Source organism: Melitaea cinxia, chromosome 4 (assembly GCF_905220565.1).
Source record: "Melitaea cinxia chromosome 4, ilMelCinx1.1, whole genome shotgun sequence".
Taxonomy (NCBI): Eukaryota; Metazoa; Arthropoda; class Insecta; order Lepidoptera; family Nymphalidae; genus Melitaea; species Melitaea cinxia.
This window is the reverse complement of record NC_059397.1, coordinates 10,540,371-10,557,746: the sequence shown is the minus strand read 5'-3', so window position 1 is coordinate 10,557,746 and position 17,376 is coordinate 10,540,371. Positions and strand designations below refer to the sequence as shown.

General features: G+C 33.1%; 1 protein-coding gene across 1 annotated transcript; it reads left to right on the top strand.

Moving 5' to 3' along the window:
* Positions 1-4,673: 4,673 nt before the first annotated feature.
* On the top strand, positions 4,674-15,706 carry LOC123670169 (heat shock protein beta-1). Its single transcript, XM_045603679.1, has 3 exons — positions 4,674-5,157; positions 13,859-14,039; positions 14,823-15,706. Exons 1-3 carry the CDS (start codon positions 4,970-4,972, stop codon positions 15,015-15,017), a joined length of 564 nt encoding a protein of 187 aa, XP_045459635.1. The 5' UTR covers positions 4,674-4,969; the 3' UTR covers positions 15,018-15,706.
* The last annotated feature ends 1,670 nt before the right edge of the window (positions 15,707-17,376 follow it).

Here is a 17,376-nt window from a genome sequence, read left to right as displayed (position 1 = left end):
ACTAATAGACGGTTTTATCTGTGTTTACATCTACTTCTCGGCAACGGCGAGTTATATTGGGATGTTCTATATAATATAACCACATATTATACACTGGTTTTTTTACGCGCAGGGAATAAAGTTTATAAGTAGACTAGTAGATTCTAAATTAATCTCGTTCAAATAAACAACTCGCTCAAACAATCTTACTCATATGCTTTATAATATGAAGTAATAATTGAAGGGAATAAAAAAATTCCGTAATACAAAATGAAGTTGTGTTCTTCGAGATTGATTCAATTAAATATGCAGTATGTAGCAAGCATGTAGATAATCATACGTTATTGTGGAATTCCAAATTTAAGAAGTGGTCAAATTTTAGGAATTAGAACATTAGTTTTTATTTAAATAAAGTATATAATACCACCCATACATAAACTATAGTTAGTTTATACGAGTATTTATTTTTATCAAACAAATATTTACTCAACGATTTTGATAAATAGTTTTTCTTATTTACACATTTTCCCCACTATCTGGCAAGCGTTCAGACAAGGTTAAAAAATAAGTGAAATTTTTGTGTACTTGTGTCCAGACATATACATATTCGAACGAAAGACGAACAAAAGACGTACTAAATTTCAATACTTAATAAAATGGCAGCTCTTTAGAGTTATAGCTATATTCGACCAACATTGTGACTAAACGCGCGTTGTTAACAGTAACCGTAATGTGTATGCAGCTTTGAATATTCTAAAAATAGGGGCTTATGTTTCCTGCGGATGAAAACACAGATGAATTTAACAAATGATATACATATAATAGATGAGTTTTCTGAGGCAACTGTAATGTTTACTTTTTCGATGAAATATATTTATGTAGAACGAGCGTGGTGAATTTATTAGTAGGTTATAATTAATAAACCAGGTGTTCCATTTTTAAACTAATCAGAAAAAATTGTCCCTATAGACTAACATATTTGGTCATTTATATCTTCAACATTTATGATGATGATGATAGATTGCCAATTTTTGTTACGATCATTTTCGATACCACTTTTTTTACACCGATTGATCATAAATTTATTTAAAAAATTTCGTAAAATTGAAACGACGAAAACAGCCTTTGCCCAACACTCAAAAGCATTAAAGATTATATACGCAATACGTTTGAGTTTGTGTCACTAAAATTTTAATTTCAATAGAATACTTACTTAAAATAGACCATGACATTAAATTATCAACAACGTTATAGTTTTATAACGCAGGTTGACGTAAAGCTACTACAATAAGCTGACACAAATAGTGTCAGTTCAATATTTTTGTTAGGGGCGATGTAAAACGTAACAGGCTGTAGTTTAAGAATCGCAGTTCAATAACCTAAGCCCCTTTAAGTTTGTTTGATATAACTACCTACCTCTTAAATTAGAAGACACATTTGGGTTAAATGGTCGTTAATATGTCACTTTATCTTATGTAGCATAGATGATAGAAGCTTTTACTTAAGTATTTATATATAAGGTAAGTTATAATAACAGCATCAACTAACTTTGCGTGTGAAATTAAAATTAGTATTTCAATCTTTTAAAAAAAATCTTGTGACAAGTGCCTTCACCTCGTGAACTAACCCGCGTCAAGATTTGCTTCGTAGGTTCTGACGTGACGATATCATATAATTATGTATAGGCCCTTCTTAATTGTCTTTAGTAACTTTTCAAAATATTAATGTTCATAAAAAAAACTGGAGGTATTATTGTACTATAAAAGATCTAGCAAACTATATTATACTACTATATTTTACTTATATTATACTCGGTCGAAAAAGCTCTCACATTGTCGATATCTCTGAAGTAGCTCAAATGACAGTGTAGAACTTCAAAGACAACTGTTAGTGTAAAAGAATTAGAATATATATTATTATTTTAAACTAAAGGCTTTCAAAATATATTCTTTCCGACTAACATTTGTTCGATCTCACGGTAGCTAAACTCTGACATATTTTATCATGGAAAGCTTTATCCTTTTTGTAGCAAGTAGGTATTAGAATTCTTATTGTAATATTGAGCTGAATTTTTTTATTTATTAAGCCCGTGACATCCCACTAGAGAAAAGGCCTAGTTCTCCACGTAGGAGAAGGTTTTTTTTATTCTTTTATTTAATGGGAGTTTAATCAGTGATTATGTCACCCCCGTAACATAAATGATACAAAATGACAACAACAAAAACATAGCCATATATCAATAAGTAACATTATGCTTAGTTAAAAAAAAAGATAATAATAATAGGCCGCGGACCAAGAATAAAGTCACAGTTATGTGTGATTTTTTCTTGGTCCCCCGCATATCCTAACTTTTGACACAATATGATTCATCTAACCTTTATTATTCTCTTAGATATACAGCAAATAACATCCTGCACAGCACCCTAGCATCCTCCGAAAAGGGAGAGGCCAAGGCGCTGTTGCAAGCCCCTACATCTAATCCCCAGCCTAACACTTGTCTTTCCGATACGTTCCGGTCACACTCCATCAACACATGATAAACATCGTCAATGATATCACAAACTGGACAATTTGGAGAATCAGTTTTTCCCATTAAGTGTATGAACTTGTTGGATGGAATGTGACTAGTACGCATTTTCAACAAAGCCACTACATGCTTCCTGTCTATTTTATTTTCCTCGAACCATGGGTAACGAAGCGGCTCAGACTGTACTGTTTTATACCACATACCTTTCAATCACGAACGCTCGTCAAAATACTCGCGCCATTCGGATCTACAGTGTTTTTAAGTTACTAAGCCAATCTGAGTGTAACGGCAAACATGCATATTCAATCCCTTCGTAAGCTGCTTGTCGGGCTAATAAGTCGGCCTCTTCGTAACCCATGATGCCAACATGAGAGGGTATCCACTGGATCACAACATTTTTATTTATTGCACGGATTTTCCAGATAGTATGTATAATGACTACGGCTATCGGTATTCCTCGAAGGCTCGAGGGTATCCGAGCCAGATGTTGAATGCTACTTTTAAAGTTTTCCTGACCTATGTGCATTATGCCCTAGGGCTTCGGAGATCGCTACGAGTTCACAGTTCATGATCGAGATGTTGGCATTGATTTTAAACTTAGCTTTAATATCAAACTGAGGATCAAAGAAAGAAGCTTCTATATTTAAACCATCCTTAGAACCATCAGTAAACAATTTATAATGATGGCTAAACTTATTGTTTATCATTCTAATGCAACTAGATTTGAGATCGGATACATTAATCAATCTTTTTGCCTTACTAACTCCGTCAATATTAGTACTTATAGTTTGACTTAGATCAATATTGCTTATCCATGTGTCGAAAGACAAAATATCTATTATGGGACTAGAGTGTATATGCGACTCCCTATATGTTCTATGGATAAGTATAAGCAATGGTAGTTTTTTATTTCTCCAATACAAATTCTGGCAAAGGTTGGATAGCTCTTCTAAGATGTCTGTAAGGATATTGTTTTGAACTGTTCTTGATCTTAGATAAAATTTACCTGTTAGAAAAGTTCTCCGAATACATAGTGGCTGTAAGTATAGCTCTTTTTCCATCGCATGGATTAGGGTGCTTTTGATAAAACCTCCTATGATTGTCATTGCCTGGTTTTGTATTCTTTCCAGCTTAACAAGGTAACTAGTCCTACTATTTCCGTATAAAAACACCCAAGGAGAAGGGTATGGGCAGCTTTATCTATTGAAATGACAAATAAAATAGTTTTCTGAAAAATCTATATCTTACACTTTGCATTTTGCAGTAAACCCATGGATTACAATCATACAAAAATCCCACATCACACTGAAGTATGTACTTCATTTATAATTGGGGAAAAACTATGAAGTTCTTTAAGCTGTGGTATTAGGATAAATATTGTACGTATAGGTCGATATAAACTACTTTTTGTATTTAAGTAAAGTAATTTATAAAAATTACATATTTGAAACAATTTTAACTAGGTAAGTATAACTGACTGACTGAATTAACGGTTCTATTAACCAATTGTAGAATGTATTCAGTAGCAGACAATTTCTGAAACTTTCTTCTGAGAATTTTTAGACTAACAGCTCATTGAGCGGAATCCTCATTAATTTGTGAATCAACTTATTTTTCAGAATGATAAATGGAAACATGTAGGTAGATCTACAGAAGGTCACGTCGCATTGTTCACACGTTAGGTAACTTCCATGTCTACCTACACGTTGCCAGTAAACGACATTAATGACGTAATATACGTCATAATAAACATGAGGTCGATAGCGATATCTCCTTTTTGTTGCGTTAACCTTGTCTGACTATAATTATAGATGACATCTAAACTCTCTAAACATCTTTGTATTTCATGATAATTTCCTTAATTATTCTACAGACACAATTACTTTGTTAATATTTTCTTATCAAATATATAAATTTAACTCAAACCTTCATACAATTTGAAAGATGAATTGATGTTACATCGTCACAAAAATAAATAACAAATCATCAAAGTATTCAATCATTGCCAATGCGTTGTTCTTTAAAAATATCGTAATGAATAATACGTATGCCTCAATAAATACAATGATTACCATATACAGCTAAGACAAATCCTGAGACAATGATTCATCAATTAAATAACATAGTGGTAACCAGCCCCCTCCTTCATGCGTGAGGCATCTCAATTCTCATGCTTAAGATTGTTAGCTGTAACTTGTAAGTAGAAGTAGATTTATAGAATGAGCGAGAAGCACAGTGTGGGTCGAATGACGCTGAGCGAGTCCGCAGCGGCGTTCGAATCGTCGAACGTGAGGCTATTTAAAACTGTGCGCAAGCCCCCTGGCGCCGAGTCGACGACTAATGATCAGTCCTGCCTTGTCCTCTAACGAGTGCGTAGCGACACCGTGAACTGTGTTTACACAAAACGTTATCCAGCTAGTGTTTATTTAGGTTCGACAGTTTTCACACTACACACACGTGAAAATGGCTGACAGTGGACTTAAGAGGAATATACCCATCAAGCTTGGAGATTTTTCTGTAATTGACACCGAGTTTTCTAGCATACGAGAAAGATTCGACGCCGAAATGAGAAAGATGGAAGAAGAAATGTGCAAATTTCGATCGGAGTTAATGAACAGAGAAAGTAACAATTTCTTCAAAAGTTCAACAAGGTATTTATCAATTTCTGTTTCATAGCGTTTGTTTTAAATTAAGTTGGAAAGTCTTGTTTATATTAACTATATGTTAATTGTAATTCGAATGTTTAGTCATATTATTCGCTAATAAATTATGCAATCTTTTAAGTTTATTATAATTTTTATGTGAGACATATTTGTACAATTAACATTATTATTCAGAATGTTTCTTAAACGTTGCCGGCCCTGTTTACCTAAAAGGGAATCTTGAATTAATGAGATTGGGAATTTCGCAAGAGTCCTCCACCTCGGGCGACCTCGATTGTTGTTCCACGAAAGTAGTTATATTCAAAAGGCATTATTCGGGATCATTCCGCGGAACGACATCAACTGCAGATATCTTAGTCGGCTCCATTTAAAGCATGCAGCGATACGTAAGCCCGACGCGAGATGATGTCATAAATAGAAATAGCGCCGGCCGGCTGCTCTGAACGATTTGTACATAAAATTGAGAAATGGTCAAACGATTCTTACACATAAATTATTTAAACCAAAACTAATATATACAGCTTTATGTATAAAATAACAAAAAAAAAGCATTATATTAGGTATACATTCGAAATTTAAATAAATGTAGAGTCAAATATATTCTGTCTTGACTCTTGCGTATCAAAAGTGCATAGCGTTGATACATTGTTCACGCGAAAACCGGTTTATGATTATTTTATCGACGTGGATACATGTATACAAATGTATATTGTATATACATATACAAAAGTAATGCGCTAACATAGTTGAATGTTAGTTTGATCGCACTGATATACCATCTACCGCATGAAACCATACATGACCCAGTTGATGCGAATCGGGTTCATCAGAAACGTCGTGACGCAATGCACAATCGTCACGAAGAAATGTAGGTACTTGGCAGATCATATTGGTCATACTGTTGGTAAGGACGAGGTTAGGACGTCCTCTATATATTTATTTTCTTTTAATTTTAAAAAATGTTTACACTGTGGTTCGATTTTAACAATAACATCAATTTAATATTTAATCATTCTGAACAAATTATTTTATTTTGTTACACAAACTAAGCAACGAGAAACTGGTCCGCCCATACTGGTGTAACAGTGTAGGCAGATCATGTTCTTATTAAAACAATATCGATAAAAACTTTCATATAAAGCACGAGGCCACAAAAGTATCAAGATAATGTAATATGCAAATTTATAGAAATATAAGCGTCGGTTAAAGGAAACGCAGTAATTAATTTCGTTCTGTATAGTATTACAAATAAAATGCTACGAAGTGTTCTACAGATTAGTATATACAATTCTGGGAAATATATTAGTATTTTATTAATTAGAAACGAAATTATAAACGTTTTCGTAGATCTATATGAATAAGCGTAGGTCTGACCCCAAGCAAGTTAGGCAGGGTAAGAATTCAGTGTTACAACCTTCAATCGATTAATCTTTGGCCAACATCAGTCATAAAATTATTGATGAAGGGTGAAATATACTTTTTTATTTGACATAAAAAGCTTAACCTTAATGCATCTTCCTTCTAAGTACCCACAATGACAAGGCGGTCTCTAAAGCTTAACCCTTTTTAAGGGTCTTAGCAAAACGCATTAGTAAATCTGTGGTAAACTATAGGATATATGTTAACACTTGCTTTAAATAAATCGGGCCTGAACCAAGCGTAATGTCCTTGTAATACATTACTAATGAACGATGAATATTCTAAAAATCTCATTTATTAATTACCGTTCAAAACCGTAAAAAATACCTTATAATATATCTATTTCTCAAAATTATTTTTATATTATGCTTATTGTATATGTAAATACCTATTTGGCTTATTAAATTATATTCTCAATATAGCTCGTTTATGCATGATATATTTTCTCTATTTTTATACTAAATTGTAATTTATAACTGCTTATAAAAAGTACTAAGTTTTTGAATAATATAATTTTTTATTAATTTAGTAAAAAGTATGAAGAACTTAAACCATGTAAAAACCATAAATCGAATATAAAGATTAATTTCGATTTAAGTATTCAAAAAACTAACAACAAATATTGCTTTTTGCATGTCTTACAATTTCGAATCTGTTTCCTCCGGAGGAGTAACCAAATCATCAGAGAGGTAAAATGTTTAAAATATAATATATTCTATTTTTTGTATCTATAGTGTACCTATATGTTGGTAATAATTCACTGCACACGTATTTACACTAACACGACATACTAATTCTGTTTTTTAAACGCACATTGATATTATCACATCAATTTACGTAAAATAGAATAGTAATATTAATAAGTATATACTTATTAATAAGTAATAATAATATTTTATATGTGCTACGTGTATGTGGGATGAAGTATTTGATAATAAAGTTAAAAAAAAAAATTAAATTTTTGAAATACTGGTCGATAAACAATTATGTTTACTGTACAACGGATAATGATTTTGTGATATATTGGGTAACATTGGTGAGATCATTTGTGGACAGTAACCTTGTATCTGCATTTGTAAGCGTGACATCAGCCTTGTGAAGTGTGATCACAATCAACACAAACGCGGAAAAAAAACTCTTTCATTCATCAAGTACGAATTTACCACGACTGAAAAATAATAAAAAAATACCTGTCGGAGAATCGTATACAATTTTTGATTTAACATCAATTAATAAAAAATTTAAATACAATTTTTTATTATGCAAAATTAACGAATTTCATTGATTATTTATATTTGTTTAATGTAATCTAAAATCAAATCTGATTGTATATTATTAAAATTTCATTAAAAGCATTCAGTGGCAGCATGAGGTATCCGTTCTCTGAACTGACGCTTCACGAAACAACCAACAATTTTCATGTCGACTACACGTTTTATATCGTATTTCTTCTTCGCGTTTATCGTAAACGGTTTTGTTATAATTTGCGTGTAAGACACGAAACATTTTAAATGAGAAATGCATATTGTTGTAGGTGTAATGATTATAGTTTATATAATATATAGTCTATGGGGGTCTTGTCTATAGAATAAGTCTCTTGGGAATAAACTCTCTCTGGTTGAACAGCGGCCATGTATAGTTGTGTTTTATTTTGCACCCGTGTTAATCTTAAAACTTAAAAAAGAACTAAGCACATGACGTAGCAAATCATGTGTCAATGGCGACGAGGATCACCAATATAATAATATTTGTACGTGTCACGTCCGCAATCCGTATATACTGTGATTAGTGTGTTGTCACGTCGGCACACAAGAAGAAAATTTTACGAAACAGCATGGCGCTTGCAGGGGGAAGTGCAATGATAATACAAGAGTTTTCCACGGCTAAGTGCACATTTAAAGTATACAAGCAAGTGTTTGAAAATAAAATGAGAATACACAACATAGACGAGGCAAAATGGCCCCAGTATTTAATTTCATGTATAGGCTTCGATATTGTAACATTGCTGACAGAATTATGTTTTCCGTCTAGTCTGGACAGCAAAAACTATAAACAATTAGTTGAGCTCATTGAAAGACATATCGAACCAACTCAGTCAGAAATTACAGAAACATACAAATTTATGAAAAGAGTACAATTGCCTAATGAATCCATTGCAGAGTTCGTGGCGGCCCTTAAAAAGCTTGCCCAAACGTGTAATTTCGGGGCACATCTGGAAAGATCATTGAGAGATAAATTTGTTCATGGCTTACGATATGAGAATATTGTAAAAAGACTCTTTAATGAAGATAAATTAACTTTCACGACAGCGGTGAACATAGCTATAGGGATGGAGCTGGCTGAGAAAGGGGCGAGGCTGATTACGCACGGCCAAGAAGAAGCAGAGGTGCAGAAGGTGTCTCATCAAAAAGAAAGTAAAGAGACGGTGAAGGTGAAATGTCATTGTTGTGGTAAGCTGGGACATATAAAACCGAAGTGTAAGTTCAGAGAAGAAGAATGTTACAAATGTCATAAGAAGGGGCATATTGCGAGTGTCTGCCGAGCCCAGGTTGATCTACATAAGAGATTTCCGTCAAGAAAAGTAAAGGAGGTAAATAAAGATGAATTTTCAGTGTTACAGGTTAAAAGCAGTGTGTATTCAGAAAAGGAAAATTGTGATTACGGGTTAGAGTTACTATTTTATCAAAATGAAGATAGTGTAAAGGTTAATAAAGTAACATTAATTGACGAAAAGTGTCCAGATCCCTGGAATATTTCACTAAATGTTAATAATGTTGATATTTTATTTCAAATTGATTGCGGGTCAGATGTAACATTAATACCTGAGTTTTTATATAAATCACTACTGCCAAATGTAAAAGTATCAAATTGTTTTTCAAAAATAACTGGTTATGGAGGTCAATATATAACAGTGATCGGTAAAACTCAAGTATTAGTTAAAAATAAAAATAAAGATTATTTGGCTCCATTAATTATTGTGAAAGAAGGTAAGAAACCTTTGTTAGGTAGAGATTGGCTCAGTGTAATAAAAATTGATTGGAATAGTTGTAAGAAGCAGTGTAATAATATTGAAAGGGAGAAATCTGAAATTAAAAAGTTAGTGGATAAGTATAGGGACATATTTTCAGGGGTCCCTGGGGAAATTAAAGGTGCAGTAGGTACTTTAAAATTAAAAGAAAATGTAACTCCTATATCTTGTAAGCCTAGGCGTGTTCCTTATGCGTTAGAAAATCTGGTAAAAGGGGAACTAGATAAATTATGTAAAGAGGGTAAAATGTGTAAAGTTGATAAATCTGAGGTGGTGACATGGGCGACGCCTATTGTTAGTATCATAAAAGGGCCTAAGAATATAAGAATTTGTGGTGACTATAAGGTGACTATTAACCCTTATCTTGAGATGCCACATCATCCAATCCCGGTAATAGAGGATATTTTTGCTAAATTAAATAAAGATGATAATAATATTAAGACAGTATTTAGTAAAATAGATTTGAGAAAAGCATACATGAATAGGAGAATGGATGGTGAGGCACAAAAGCTGATGACATTGACTACACCGTGGGGGTTGTATCGGCCAACTTTCATGATGTTTGGAATGGCATCAGCTCCTCAAGAATGGCAAGATTTTATGGATAAACATTTTAATATGCCAAACGTGTATTGTTTTATTGATGATATATTAGTTGCATCATGCGATATAAAGAGTCACTTAAAAACATTAGAGTGTATTTTTAATAAACTAAGAATATTGAATATTAAGATCAATAAAGATAAAACAGTGCTAATGTCTTCACAATTAGAATATTGTGGACATGTTATTGACAAAGAGGGAGTTCACAAAACACCTGAGCATGTTAGGGCTATCTTGGAGGCACCACAACCTAACAATGTAAAGGAATTGCGAAGTTTTCTTGGTACTATTAATTTTTATCATAAGTTTTTAAAGAATGCAGCAGATAATTTAAAACCATTGTACCAGTTACTTAAAAATTCTGGAAAATGGGAGTGGGGAAAAGAACAAGTAGAAGCATATGAATGGGCCAAGAAAGCTATTGCATCAGACCAAGTATTAGTTCATTATAACCCTGAGTTGCCGGTGATATTGAGTTGTGACGCTTCAAGGTATGGTTTAGGAGCTTGTTTAGCTCATGAAATTAAGATAGGTAATGCAGTGTGTGAACGTCCTATTGCATTTGCAAGCAGAACGCTCAATGATGCAGAAACAAAATATTCTCAAATTGATAAAGAGGCTTTGGCCATTATATGGGCTGTAAAGAAATTTGATTTATATTTAAAAGGGAGGACTTTCACTCTTGTAACAGACCATAAACCTCTCATATCAATATTTAATCCAAGCAAAACTGCTAGTAGTATTTATGCTGATAGAATGACAAGATGGTCCCTAATTTTGTCTAATTATAATTATATAATTAAATATAGGACATCTCAAAATAATGCTGCAGCTGATTTCCCTTCTAGGTTACCGATTAAAAATAGTAGTGAAGATGATAAAAGTTATTTGGAGGGCAACATCAACAGCATTGTTTTGGATAACCCGCCAGTAACATTAACTGATGTAGCTAAGCATACTCAAAGAGATCCTGTGTTAAGTAAAGTTTTTACATATTTAAGGGAAGGTTGGCCAAAAATTATTGATAAGGAATTGCTTAATTATAAAGGAAAAGAGAGAGAGCTATATTTGATTAAAGATTGTATTATTTGGAGAGATAGAATTGTAATACCTAATAGTTTGAAATCTAAAGTTCTGATTGAATTACATGCTGGTCATTTGGGCATTAATAAAATGCAAGCTTTAGCAAATAGTTGTTTTTGGTGGCCCAACATTAGTAATGACATTAAGGATATTACAAGTAATTGTGAAGGATGCATCCAAAACAGGAATTTACCACCCTTAAAACATTTACATAACTGGGAATGGCCTAACGAGCCATGGAAACGTCTTCATGCAGATTTTGCTGGTCCATTTAGGGGACATATGTGGTTAATTGTTATGGATGCACACTCGAAATGGCCTGAAGTAGCCAAAATGAAATTGACTACCTCGAGTGCCACTATAAAATGTCTACGCAGTATGTTCGCTAGATTTGGCCTTCCTGAGCAGTTTGTTACCGATAATGGTCCACAGTGGACATCGGCTGAGTTCATTACATTTTGTAAGAATAATAATATCAGACATATTTGTACTGCTCCTTATCATCCAGCGAGCAATGGCTTAGCGGAGAGGGGAGTGCAAACATTTAAAAAGGCCATGCTGGCACAGACATTTAATAACAAGGACTTGGATCATAGTGTTCAGCAGTGGTTGTTGGCTTATCGTTCGGCTCCACATGCTACCACAGGTAGAGCACCTTGTGAGTTGATGTTGGGCAGGCAATTGCGTACGCGTTTATCTTTAATTAAGAAAGATGTAACTATTCCTCGCCGGTCTGTTTGTAATAAGCCAGTTAAACAATATTTACCTGGTGATAAAGTACTTGTAGCATCTTATGATAAGTCAAGGAAATGGTTAGAAGGTATTATTGACCGACCGGTTGGAAATGTAATGTATGATGTAAATACTGATAGAGGTATACTTACCAGAAATGTCACTCAATGTTTGCCTAGAAATTCACGTGCCGATCAAGACGAGTCTAATAACACTCAAGATATGATAGAGAATGACATTCCTGGTAATGAGGTTAGTATAAGTGCAACATCTGAGGGCGAATTGGAGACTTCTAATAATTCGACTAATAGTTCAAATGCTTTTAATAATAATAAGAAAGATTCAGTTAGTATTCCTAAATCTCCAATTGGTATTCAGACTGAAGTTAAAAGGAGTGGGCGTATGCGTAGACCAGTGCAGCGTCTTAATTTGTAAGGTGTCTAAATAAATTTTAATTAAACTTTAAAGCAAATTGTTAGTGAAAGCTTAGGGGGGAGGAGTGTTGTAGGTGTAATGATTATAGTTTATATAATATATAGTCTATGGGGGTCTTGTCTATAGAATAAGTCTCTTGGGAATAAACTCTCTCTGGTTGAACAGCGGCCATGTATAGTTGTGTTTTATTTTGCACCCGTGTTAATCTTAAAACTTAAAAAAAGAACTAAGCACATGACGTAGCAAATCATGTGTCACATATGACCTTAATTTTACAGTCAATTGAAAGATGTTTTTTTAACCGTTACTAAATTGTTCACACTCTAAGATAAACTTATTTCTTAATTGTGATAACCTCGGTTAAGGTTGCGACGTTTATAGGTATCATACAGAGTATTCATAAAATAAATTTAGATTTAATTTTGAATGAATGACGAAGACAACATACAATCTTCTCTCAGAACCGGCTAAATTATTACACAAGATTGTAAACATTGATATGCGACGACGACCTCATTAATTCATTGTATGTAACATGTGTGATGTTCCTATGGAGAGGCATAATTCTTATGAACTAAAACTCCTTAAATAAAGAAAAAAAAATCAAAGTATTTATTTAAGAATATTTCAAGTAGACACAGACTCGTAGTACCTACATGTAAATTTTCAAATGAAATACCTAGCAGTAATGTATTTAGGTACGTTGTGACACGACTTCGTGTCTTGCACGCAAATATCCTAAAAATTTCATGTTGAGCAGTCGTTGACCTGTTATTTCTTTATCACACAATAAAAGTGACTAATCCAAGAAAGTTAAATTACACACACACACACACACACATACACTATGCTGTAATAACGTTTAGTTTTAAATAAGATTTGGTTTTATAATTTCTTACTTCACTCGTAACGGCTAGTATCAATTAAATGTTTAATTTTAATAGAATGCGTGTTTCAGACGTAACGTGAATGAAAATCTTTACATCTGACACATAAATGATAGCTGTATTAGCTAACACTAACTTAAGCTATAATTGTCAGCTATTCATATTTTACAGTTACGTAAATGTGATATCAATGTGACATAAAACACTAATTTTATATCCTTTTGATGTCACATTTACGTAAACTGATGTCATGTGTTCACTGGGAAATTAGTTTTAACTAAGTGAAAGCGAGTTAAATTCGTTCAATAAGAACACAATTGAAATAATATAATAGTTGGTAAAAATTATATTGAAATTGTTTTTAATTCAAAACACCGTGTCACTAAACACTATAATTAATTTTTAACTAGGTCACGAGTTATTTTAATCAACCTAAATAGTTGTTTTTCTTAAACTAATAATCGAATATCATCGAACTAACATTGTGTTTATTACTCCACAGTACTACCACATCAACACAGCACAGTGATAGCAGACAGTTGGCTGAACCCAGTCATTGGGACAGTTTGAACTCTCCCCTCATTCAAGATGAAGGCGACGGCAAATCACTCAAACTCAGATTTGACGTCAGCCAGTACACGCCTGAAGAAATCGTCGTGAAGACAGTCGACAACAAATTATTGGTCAGTGTTTTTAAATTATTTATGAGTTTTAATAATCCGAATGTATTTTCGTGGTCCTCAGACGCTACTTTTTAAAAAAAGCTGTTTATACAGATGTTCGACTCCTAACTACCTTTCTTCAAATGGGGGTTCAGTACGTGTAACAGATCACGTTCTACGTGAAAAAAAAAGTTCCTAGCCCATTTTCAAATTTGACTTTGTGTAAATAGACGAGCTACTTTGATAGACTCGTTCCGCATGATAAATTTCGTGAGCGCATAAGCACGGGTACAACTATTCTACGAGAAAATTAATTCGTTTCCATATGCGGTTTTTAGGAGTATGCAAGAGTTACTATTAATATTACACTTTATCGACGTTTTTTAGTGCTAAGAAAAATAGCGTTGCAAAGTTTTGCAGAAGTACTTTGCCAGAATAGCTCGTATATTAAAACAAAATAAAATAAAAAAACTGTAAGCTGTGTGGCTACTTTGTGTGCTCTTTTCCCGTGGGTGTCGTAAGAGGCGACTAAAGGATAACACAGTTCCACTAGCACCTTGGAACTTAAAAAGCCGAGCGGTGGCGGAATATCCATCCTATGTCCCGCAGTGGACTGCGATAGGCTGAAGTGAGTGAAAATTTAAAAAAAGGGCTATGTTTATATTTTTCACATGGATGGGATGGTTTTCTATAAAACCTACCGAACCTCCCAATTGAAGGAACGTAGTTAGAAGTCGAATACTCTATAAAATCAACATTAGTTTTTGTTATCGACTAAGACATATAACGTAAACATCTTTTCAGGTTCACGCCAAACACGAAGAGAAATCGGAGACCAAGTCGGTGTACAGAGAATACAACAGAGAATTCCTCCTACCTAAAGGCACAAATCCCGAGGCGATCAAATCGTCTCTGTCCCGAGACGGAGTGCTGACGGTGGAGGCGCCCCTGCCGCAGCTCGCTATCACCGACAGGAACATCCCCATTCAGAAGCATTGAGGCAAATTGTAGCGGTCTTCGACAGCAGCTATTCCATACTACTGTTAATGATAATTTATTATAATTTACAAATTTACTATTAAGGAGTTTTGGAGAATTTCAGATATTTATTTTGAATCTTAAATATTATGAATCTCATCGTTTATTAACACGTATATTGTTATCGGTTGGATTTATTTAAAAATTATTTCAATTTTTTTTCTGCATGAATTTTGTGGACAACAGCCGCGATTCGCACCGTTGCGATTTTGCTTTAGTCAATGCTTTCACTGTGAACGTTAGAACTTCGTCAACATAAATATGTATTTGTGATGACGCTTTTTATACTCAAGCGGCATGCTGATGCACCGTTTATAACGATTATTATTCACGTGATATATCTGAATTTCTAAAGATTCAAGGGCCTACGACTGCTTAAAATGGAGCTTAAAAAACGTGTTCAGTGATAATAGTGCAATTAGTACCACCCGTACTTACAAAAAATATTAAAGTAAGACACATTCTACGACATTTATGTGTTTAATATCTATTGATGAAAGTCTATTCATCCTAACATTATTATATAGGCAACAATAACAATAGTATTGCATCCAGCACACATGTTAACAGCTTTTAACTGATAAACATTTATATTTTAGTACAAACAGTTGTTACGAAAATTGTAGATGTCAATAAAATGCAAAAAACTATTACAGAGTTTTTTTTTTTTAAAGAAAAACATTCTTATCAATCACCAAGAAACAAATTCAAATGTAATACTGTTCCAGCAAATTTGAAGGAAATTTTTGTAATTTATTTAAGAAAATATTTTTCCGTGACGAAATTTTATAAAGAAAGTATTTCTAACTGAGCTAGGGCAGAGCAGAAAATATCCTGCTCAAAATTGTAGGTGTGTGGTGTGTAAGGTGACCCGAGCTCCTAGGGTCGGAAACGCGCTATCGATGCTTCTGGTGTTGCAGACGTCTAGAGGCTACAGTAATCGCTTACCGTAATCGTTACGTATAAAAAATGACGCTTTCGACACTGTGATGTAAGAATGTTTAACTATATTGTTCATTGTATTGTTAAACAATGAAAGCCGACAGTAAGGCAATTATACAACTCCATGCGCTGTTGGTCAAGTTGTTCACCGTTTAAGTATGAATAATTCTACGGATTTTTGGACACGATTTAACAGCTATTTTGAAAGTTTTCTTTTTATTGGACATAAAACATATGTTTCTTAAAAGGATTTTAAATGCAAAAATTGTTAACATAGACGATAAAATATATTTTAGTAGAACGATGAAAATTATTTTAATTCTAGGTCACACCACACCCGTTTCCACTGTTGCCGATCGAAATTGTTGAATAATTTATAAGATACCCTCACACCGATAAACTTCTTACGTTTTAATGGAGCCTTATACATTTATTGTTTTTCTGAGTACGTTGAAAACGTTTTCGGAAATTATAACTTACGACTAGTTTTTAATTTTCTTTACACTTATTAAATACCAGCTGACGCAATGAACTTTCTAACACCATATATTTTCGTGAATACATTTTTTTTTCCATTTATAGATAATACAAATTTTGTACTGAAATTAACGAATAAAAAAAAGATATATCCGTAGTCGTCGATTTAGCTTCATTTATATATCTATATTTTGTGCCAAAGTTCATTAGAATTAACTTTACATAAAAACCTTTTCTATAGGGCTTTAGAAGAAGAAATTGAAAAAACTAATAGGAACTTTATTTCATACTGTTATGTAGTATTCTACTATTGTTACGTTCTTGAAACAAGAAATTGCTTTCCATCAACTGAAACATGCAACGGCTGCTCTAGATAAACACATTAGGTTACTTAAATGGGTAATGGGTATTAAAAGGCACTTTATTTTACATTACAGATATAAAAACACCTATAGCTACATCTAAAGTGTAAATAACATTTAATGCTAAAACAGTAAGTATGTCTTGCCAAATTATATATACATGTTATACCTATGTGGTTAATTAGTGATGGACAAAAGCAAACAATTAACTATGATATAATAGTTTTTAAAGCTCTTATTTATCTTGCGATGTACTTATGTAAGTATGTATGTTTATAATGGTGGAATCTTTAATAACTAAGTTCAATAACTTTCATATTTAAATCTAGTAAATCTAAAGACTGAAATTAATATTTTTCTGTTGCCTTTTTTACGCGACTGCAAAGAAAGAGAGAATGACTGCAAATTATGTAAGATGTTGCATAAAATTTCGAAGTAATAGGTACCGTATTCATATTTTTAAATGTACATAATGTTTGACATTGTTTCGATTTATTTCGCTTGCTTTGTTTAATTATTGCATTTTTATCTTGTTCCAG

Excerpts from the sequence above, each read along its gene's own strand:
- LOC123670169 (XM_045603679.1), top strand. The coding sequence starts at position 4,970 with ATGGCTGACAGTGGACTTAAGAGGAATATACCCATCAAGCTTGGAGAT. Across the intron at positions 5,158-13,858 it reads TTCTTCAAAAGTTCAACAAG|TACTACCACATCAACACAGC; the intron begins GTATTTATCAAT and ends ATTACTCCACAG. Across the intron at positions 14,040-14,822 it reads CAGTCGACAACAAATTATTG|GTTCACGCCAAACACGAAGA; the intron begins GTCAGTGTTTTT and ends ACATCTTTTCAG.